At 52.6% G+C, this 9070-nt stretch overlaps 1 protein-coding gene across 1 annotated transcript; it reads right to left on the reverse strand.

The window, feature by feature from the left end:
- Positions 1–8110: 8110 nt before the first annotated feature.
- On the reverse strand, positions 8111–8767 carry LOC123131716 (histone H2B.2-like). Its single transcript, XM_044551389.1, has one exon. The coding sequence runs from the start codon at positions 8681–8683 to the stop codon at positions 8249–8251; it is 435 nt and encodes a 144-aa protein (XP_044407324.1). The 5' UTR covers positions 8684–8767; the 3' UTR covers positions 8111–8248.
- Positions 8768–9070: the final 303 nt, after the last annotated feature.

A 9070-nucleotide genomic window follows, 5' to 3' on the forward strand; every position in this document is an offset into this window, starting at 1 on the left:
ATCGCCGGCGATGAGGTTAGGCGGAGGCCGAAGCTCGGGCCAGCTCGTGCGTGTGGCTGCAGTGGCCTAGGCGATGTGGCGCTAGCACCTACAGCCTCTACGCGGCGCGAGGAGTGTGACGGACACAAGCCCGTGACCAGATGGTCACCGGAGCAACGCCGGCGACGTGGTCAGGCGGCGGCGCGTTCGGGCACAAGAGATGCGGCGTCTACGGTGTTCCAGGGGTGAAACAGAAAGCACGGGGAGGTTCAACAGCTCACAGAGAAGCCGCAGGGAGGGTCAGCGTGCTCGGGGAAGGCTCGGTGCGGTCGGAACGGCGACGGTGATCTGGGCGGCCCGAGGTTGAAGACGAGCTCGGTGGAGTTGTTTGCGGGCCTCCGGCGGGGCGTGGCTTGGTGGAGCGATCGAGGAGGAAGTGGCGGAGCTTCAGGACACGGTGGAGCAGCGCGGGGACGGCGGTGGACACGACTACGCTGGCGGAACGACGACGGCTGCGTCGGCCATGGCTAAGGGGAGCGAGGGAGTGAGGCAGGGGGCGAGTGAGCATGTCCAGGGGGTCGAGGCGGCGACGTGGAGCCTGTCTAGGCCAGCAGGGCGGCGAGGGGAGGAAGCAGGGCGGCAGCCAGCTGCGTGGCGCGCGCGGGTGCCGCCGTCGAGCACCTGCCTGCCTGCCTGGCCGAGCCAAGCTGCTCGCTGGCGCGGTGGCTGGGCTGGGCCGGCAGGTGGGCCTGGTGGGCGGCGCCAGGTAAGGCCCAGGTGGGCTTCTCCCTCTCCTCTTTTTTCTGTTTTCTATTTTCTGTAACTGTTGGGCTTTATTAAAAATACTAAAATATTTCCAAAATTCATGAAAATAAATGTGAGCTCTGTTTAGAATATTTCCAACAGAAAACATTTATTCCCAAAATTATTTGAGCATTTAAATTATTTTATAGCATTTAAATGCCCAAATTCAAATACTTATGAATTAAATCAATGCCCCTTTTGATGACCTAAAATTATATTCACCATTTTTCCCAAGGGTTCTAACCCAAGGCAAAGAGGGTGAACATTTCTGAAGGGCATTTCAGGTTCATTGAATTTATTTTTAGTAAACCCTAGTTGATTTCAGGGGGGGGGTGCTGGGGGTTCTGCTTTCCCCATTTCCATTTCTGATGAAAGTAGACATGATGCACACTCTAATGCATAACCTAGTTAGGATGTGACAAACGTCCTCGACTACATCGAGGCCGGCAACACGCCGCGCCTCGAGTACCCCGCCCCCGCTCCCTCGTCCTTCTCTCGCCGTCGTGGCAGCTCGCGGATGCCGCGGCGGTTGTCATACGCGACGACCTCCTCCTCCTCGGGTGGCTCGCCGGCGGCCTTCGCCGTCAAGCCCGAGCCGCAGGACACGGCGGGGGAGTCCCCGCTAGGGCGCCACACCCGCAGCGGTGCCCTGACCATCCGCGAGGAAGGCCACGGCGGTCGCCTGCGCCTCGTCCGACCGAAAACCGAGCCGGAGCCTCCCCTGCTCCCGGTGAAGCCAGAGCACCTCGCGATGGCCGCCGCCGACGAGACGGCCCATGAAGTGGGTGAGGGAGGACTACGTCCGTGAGAAGGTGGCTCGCCAGCGCCGCGCCATCGAGGAACTCAAGGCGTGCCACCACCGCCCCGTCCGCGAGGTGGACGGCGTCGTCTACCTCGACAGCGACGAGGAGGAGGCCGGGCCATCCCGCGTCGGCGACCATGGACAGGGCTGCAGCAGGGACGGCGGCGGGTCGCAGGGCGAGGACGACGAGGAAGACGACGACGATGATGACGATGACGGAGACTACACCGACTTCTACAAGCACCTAGGCATGTAGAAGCCGGACGGCGGCGAGGACGGCGTAGCTAGGCCGTGTTTATTTTTTTTGTACAAATTTGAATGAAGGTCGCCGAGTTTGTGCCAAAAAACGCCGAATAGATTTAGCCCTGGGGCCGACCTGGGGCAACGAGTAGGAACGCATTCGCCCCCACGCCGGAAATCTCGCCGGCTCGCTCTTAGGACGCGTTTTTTTCGTCCGGCTGGGGCTGCACCGGCGCAAATTTTAGGTTTGGGGGGAAATTTTTTCCAGCCGTCTCCACCCCCAAGCATCCCTGCACCTCGACGAGGAGGACGCGTGGCGCGCAGCGAGGAAGCGGCCGGGCCGGTGACGATGTCGAGGAGGGCCCGGAGCAGAGGAGGAGGTCCAGGCCGCCGTCCTTGTGTCGGAGCGACGCCATGAAGAAGAAGAGGAGCAAGAGGTCCGGGCTCTCCGCCACGCTGCGGGAGCTCAGGCTGGCGGCCAAGGCAAGGGACAAGGAAGGGCTCCTTCAGATTTCTCGTCATCGTACACCGCACCAGGGCAGCAGTCTTGGTGGCCGGCTGGCTGTAGAGCCCGACGCCGCCGTCCTCCATGATCTGGAAAGCGAGCGTGACGACGAGCTCCCCACCCTTGGCCTTGCCGGCGAGCAGGAACGCCATCTGCCACTGCCGGACGCGCTCCCCTTGCTGGCTCTTCTCCGTGGACTCCTTCACGAGGGCGCCCAAGTCCACCGTGCTCTGGTCAAGGTCCAGCTCCGGCGCGTCCACGGCGACCACGGACAGCAGAAACGGGCGGGGCTCGAACTGGAGCGCCCTCGTGCGACTCCTTCTTGTGCATGGCCACGGCGAGGCCCTGCGGAGAACGCGTGGTGTGCACGACTCCTTCTGGCCGAAGAGCACGCGTGGTGTGCTCGAACCGCCCTGGATCCGTGGTTGCACCACCGTGTGGTGCTCTTCGACCTCGTCTGCACGACGGCACGACGACGAGTAGGCGGCGAGCGGGGAGGCAGGTGCTCCGCCCGGCCACGAGCTCGGCCCCGGCCACGCTCCGCCCGGCCGCGAGCTCGCCCGGCCACGCTCCGTCCGGCCGCGAACTCGCCGGCCATGCTCCGCCCCGCCCGGCCTCGGAGTTGCTCGCCCCTTCCCGTCCACGCCCGGAGTCTATCGCCCTCGCCTCGTCCACGCCCGGCCACGAGCTCCGCCCCGCTGGTGGAGAAGGACGACGGGAAGAGGCGTAGCTGGTGGAGAAGGAAGTCGTGGAGGAGGACGACAGGGAGAGGATGGACGAGATGGCGCTCCTCGCCGACGCCGCTGGCGTCTTGCTCGCGGAGGAAGGCTTGAGGGGGGCGGGCGGCAGCCAGGCAAGCGGACTTCTCCATGGCCGATCTCGGGAGAGGGGAGAGGAAAAGAGAGGACAGAGGGTGAGGCCACAGGATGGGTCCCAGATGAAAAGAGATGAGAGAGGGAGGTGGGAGGCTGAGGGTGGGCCAGCAGCGAGGAAAAGAAGCCGCCGGCACGCCCAGCTGCCCCCCAGGGGGCTGGGTTCGGGGTGAGACTACCGGCGCTGTTTTTCTTCAAATTCAGCGAAAAATGACGCTTTGAAAGCGTGAGTGAGAGGATTTTTTGTCGCGGACATTAAAAAAATGACCTGGGGGCGTTTCTGAAGACGTGGGTGGAGATGCTCTAAGGAATAGCACCTTGAGAGGAAGATGCAAGGCGGCGAGGAAGCAAATCCTGTGGTCGAGGGAGCGCGTGCCAGGAGGGCTCGCGCCATCGCTTCTGCTGCGATGCGGGGCTTGGCAGGTGGCACTGCAACGACTGCAGCGCTTGTGAGCACCCGCGGCAGGATGCTCCCCGCTGACGTCGAGGCCGGCGTGCTCTCCTCGATCCTGCACGTGCGTAGGGATTTGGGCCGATCATGTCAGTCAAATTCGAGTTCATTTTGAGCCTGTTTGCTTTTTTTTTTTACTTTTCCAGTCCCCTGGCTGCAGGGCATGGTACATGTGACCTTCGGCGAGATCGCCGGCGGACCGTCCGACGTGTCTTTCAATTTTTTTTGAGCATCAGTACAAACACAAACGCTCATATACACGCGCATACACTCATTCCTATGAACGCACACACGCACACCCTACCCCTATGAGCACCTCCGAGAGACTGAGCCGGCATATCATTTTGAGATTTACGAAGTCACTGTAGGCGCCTCGTCGTCGACGGGAACGTCTCCTTCCACTGAAAGCGCATCGTCGAAAATCCTGAAATAAATCCAGGATTAATGCGAGCACCAGAATTTGAACCCTGGTGAGTTGGGAATACCACTGTCCACCCAACCAACTCAATCACAGGTTGATTCGCACGTGTCTTTTAATTTGGAGTGCTAACTTTATTGCATGGAAGAACCGTACTGTAAAATAAGTTGATCTGGATTTTTTTTACGTATAGAAGTTGATCCGAGTTTGCAATGGTGCATTTCTGCTACTAAATCCGACATCTTCATGATGCTCTGGCCCTGCCTTATGTATCTAGGACGGTTGCATCAAGGTGTGTATCTTAACTGTTCTGGACATGCTCTAAATGTTGTAGAAGTAGCCTGCAAAAGTAGTGTATACATAGCTAAAAAGCTGTGGAATTCTAGCTGAATTTCGGGTCAGCCCTGGGGCACCCAATGGGCCAGCGAGCCACATGATTTTGTCGGAATGGGTCGACCCGTGACCCCTGAAATTGGCCTTGAGACCATTGGTCCAGGTCCAGGCCCACACATTCCCATCTTGACTCCAAACACTGGCCCCCAGCAGAATCGGTCTAGCTCTAGCTCCGTCACTGCTTCTGCCAATGCGAAAGCTTCTATGCAGGGCCACAGCCTCGAGAGTCCAAGGGTCAGCACCAGTGGCGAAGCCAGAAATTTAATATAGAGAGGGCCAAACTGTGTTATATGATGTTAGACGAGACCAAATCATTTAAATATTGCTACTTTTGTTTGACAAATAGAGGATCAAGAGCACATGTAGTTGTATTTCTGAGAGTATAGAGGGGGGCCTGCCAACACCCCTGCCTCCGCCACTGGTCAACACTAGTAGAAAACAGAGTTTTGGTCCAGGCCTGGCCAGCCCATTAGTCCCGGTTCAATCACGAACCGGGACCCATGGGGGCATACGTCCCGATTTGTGAGCCCAGGGGGACGGCCGGGCCTCGTGGGGCATTGGTCCCGGTTCGTCTGGACCCATTAGTCCCGGTTCCAGCCACGAGCCGGGACCAATGAGGTGGCTATATATACCCCTAGCCCGCGAGCAGAGCACTCCACTGCTCTGTTTTTTTCTGGACAGCGAGGGAAGGACTTTGTGGTGCTCTAGCTCACCTCCTATGCACATGAGGTGTTCGATGAAATGCCTGAGCCACACTACTTAAGCTTTTTCCTCTCTAAACTCGACTTCCAAACTCCATTTTCCTTAAGATTTATTTAGGTTTAGCGGTCTGTCCCGTCCCCGTCTTCACCGTCGTCGATCGCCCGCGCCGATCTCGTCGAGTCCTCTCTATACGTATAGTACGTAGCGTCGACCAAGCACGGAGGTAAGAGAGGACACTTCTTTCTATTAGCTAGCTAACACAATATATGAAACCCCTAAATTAACCCTACAAACCCCCCAACCGCCCCAAAAAACCCAGCCCCTAAAATGTTGACGTGTTGATGCTTTTTGGTCCCGGTTGGTGCTACCAACCAGAATAAAAGACATAATATATTTTGCAACAAAATTCATCACACCTTGCTGCCTTGAGCCGACACTGAGACCTTCAACCTGTTGTCATCCTAACATAAAAAGTTGCAAATTGTTTTGTTTAGCAAGGATTAAGATTTAAGAGTTGCTCGACTAGTACTTGTCTTGCAACCAAACTAGTGTCACAGCATGTCCACGAGTCAGTGCCCTGGGCACTTGTAGTCCTTGGTGTTTACCGATGTATATATCTGTTCTGATTGTGTTTAATGAGCAGCAGGGATAACTAATCGTGCTACCGTTACCATGGCATTATATACAAACATTTTTCCTGTTGAAACATGATCACAATCATATCGATCTGAAAAAGAAGAGAAAAATGAGAAATATTATATATTCAGTAAAAGCAAAATATTAATTCATGAATTAGTAAAGGTTGTACCTCGGTGATGGAGTGTACATCAGTGTGGTGACTCCAACTCGCTTGTCAGACATTGAATGTAGTGCGCCTCTGTTCTGTTGCTTCTGTAGAGCGTCAGCAGATCTGGGCTGCTGTTCCTATTTTTTGTTCTGCTCAGTGACTTGAACTGAGGTGAGTTAACTTGCTTTTCCTGAATTTCATGACCAAAACAGAGAAGAGCTTAAGGGATATAAAAGGGGGGGAATGAAACACTAGGAGGGATGTACATGCTTGTGTTGACCAGTGCTTTATATTTATGTGGGGACAAATGCATTGGATATTTTGTTCGAATAGGAGGGATATATCTAAGCATATTGCCACTAGGAAAAAGTCACTCTGCTCTTCAGATTCATAACTTCCGTAAGCGGGTTTTACTTGATCAAAATTGGAGGTTAAGATAGCTTGATTTTTTTCACTGGGATTAGACTTATGTGTTTACTCAGAAATTCCAGCTAACTATCTCTGAAATAAAAGAAAAACGGACCTAATTAGTCTGATGTAAATTTTCTGCTGGACATGTGCACAGAACTTATTCACCATACTATTTCTGAGGAGTATCTCCATACTATTTAACCGTCACAACAACAAATGCCAATCTTTCAAGACTCCTCACAGGAAGAAAAATTGGTATAGCAAATTAGGAATATTTATGCATGGAAGGTGACTGCACGTAGATAGAGAGCATTCCTTACTCTATTTACACATATATTACATTCCTTCTGCATGGTTGGCATATATGGTTTGTGGGGTCAGTTCTGTCTGGTTGAGCATGTTACTGTATCAGGGGAAGACTGCATTCTGAGATCAATCGACATGTTAATCTGGAACAAAAGAAAATGGCACAAAGCTTCTCAAAATGGATATGCTCGACAGCTAGGTAGTTATATAAAATATTCTTATCTATATTTACTGAAGTTTATGTAAATAATCTGATGTGACATGCAAGCACACCTTGAACATAAATTTAAGCAGCAACAATACTATTTCTTCAGACTCACACGGCACAACTCTTACTCTCTCCGTTCCTAAATATAAGTCTTTAGAGATTCCACCACAAACTACATACGGATGTATATAGACATGTTTTAGAATGTAGCTTTATTCATTTTGCTCCGTATATAGTCCATAGTGAAATCTCTAAAAAGACTTATATTTAGAAACGGAGGGAGTACATGATAACAACATCATCTAAAACAAATGAGGAACAGCTCCCGTACCCAAAGATGGCGAATGGTGAATGCTTCTTGCCAATACACGTAACTTACAATTTATATATCCATATAATTAAGTGTACATAAACATAGAGAAATGAATCATTAGAAAAAACGTTGCACCTCCACAAAATTGGTGGCTTCGTGATCCCAAATTACAAGTGTAGTAGTACTACAAAGAAAAATTACCTAGTGTAGTATAAACACAATAGAGGAAAAACTCACATGTCTCAATACTCTATAGCATCAACAGCAAACATTCTGTTTGCCATCCTAAAAAGATGATGGTTGCATCTGTCGTGTTCCTTGACTCTACACCATGGGTGCATTGCCTCTAATTTATCGCTTCTTTTTTTGGCGAAAAGTAGCCTCTAATTTATCTCAAGAAGCTAATCTGAATCTAATGCATTCTGAATTTCTGAACACTAGTTGGCAAGCTGTTCCTGGCTTCTTGCCGTATGGTTGACAAGTCCACTCAGGAAAAAACTTGGAATGTTCCGTCAGAAAATAACAAGGCTCGCCAACTTCAGTCTTACTGAAATGGCAGCAAAAGTAAATAGGTTAAGAAAACTTACGCAGCACCAAAAGAGGGAAAGAAATAACAACACATAAACAACTGCAAAGTTCATGAGTTTGCCTACAGAATTTTGGAACTTCAAATAGTGTAGTATTCTACTCCCTCTGTTTCTAAATAATTGTCTTTCTAGACATTTTAAATGGCTACCACATACGGATGGAGTAGATTTAAATTTAGAGGTTTCTATCTGTCAAGCTGGAACATAATTAAATTATAACAGTAGATAAACTGGCAGGAAATTAAGATTAGATAAACTATCACAGTAGAAACTTGCTGACACAAACAAACGGCAGCAAGAAGAGTCTGAAGCGACACTAGCAGACAGGAACATCGATTCAAACAGCAACATCACTATTTCTTCAGAAACACAAGCAGCACAATTCTTACAGAGATTGTAACATCGTACTACTGCCGACTACGTACACGACGCCTGCCGCCATCAACTCATGAAACAACAACGAAGCCAGCCTAGGATGAGGTGAACTTGGTGACGGCCTTGGTGCCCTCGGAGACGGCGTGCTTGGCGAGCTCGCCGGGGAGGACGAGGCGGACGGAGGTCTGGATCTCCCGGGACGTGATGGTGGGCTTCTTGTTGTAGCGGGCCAGCTTGGCGGACTCGCCGGCGAGCTTCTCGAAGATGTCGTTGATGAAGGAGTTCATGATGGACATGGCCTTGGAGGAGATGCCGATGTCCGGGTGCACCTGTTTGAGCACCTTGAAGATGTAGATCTTGTACGTCTCCACGCCCTTCTTGGCCTTGCTGCCCTTCTTCCTGCCCCTCGTCTTCCCCTCGCCGCCGGCCTCCTTGGTCGCCGGCGCCCGCTTCTCCGCCTTGGGCTTCTTCCCCGCGGTGGTCTTCTCGGCCGTGGCCACCGGCTTCTTCTCCGCTGCCTTGGGTGCCATGGGTGCTGGTGGTGGTGGTGGTTCGAGCGTGGGGCTTGGTGTGGGATGTGAGGGGGTTGCGGATGCTGTGGTGTGCAGAGACGGAGGGGGCGGCGAGGTTATGTAGGGAGCGGCGAGGAGGAGGAAGCAGGCGGGCTGCGGTTGGCGGAGAGGATGGTGCCTCGGATCGATGGCGTGGAGTGGCTCCAGCCGTTCGGTGATGCTTGGGACGGACGGACTGGATGCGCTTTGCCGCGGATCGATGACGTGGCGAGATGACTTCCCGCTGGAGCGGCGCGGATCGATGACGTCCGCCAAAGCACAGTAGAAATCAAACTGAAGCCGCTGAAACTGTGGTCTCACCCAATTGAACAAAAAAACAACTAAAATCCAAATGAAATTCACGGC

This window comes from Triticum aestivum, chromosome 6A (assembly GCF_018294505.1).
Source record: "Triticum aestivum cultivar Chinese Spring chromosome 6A, IWGSC CS RefSeq v2.1, whole genome shotgun sequence".
In the NCBI taxonomy this organism is placed as follows: domain Eukaryota; kingdom Viridiplantae; phylum Streptophyta; class Magnoliopsida; order Poales; family Poaceae; genus Triticum; species Triticum aestivum.

Bases quoted from the DNA above. Each gene is read 5' to 3' on its own strand.
- LOC123131716 (XM_044551389.1), bottom strand. From the start codon at position 8,683: ATGGCACCCAAGGCAGCGGAGAAGAAGCCGGTGGCCACGGCCGAGAAG.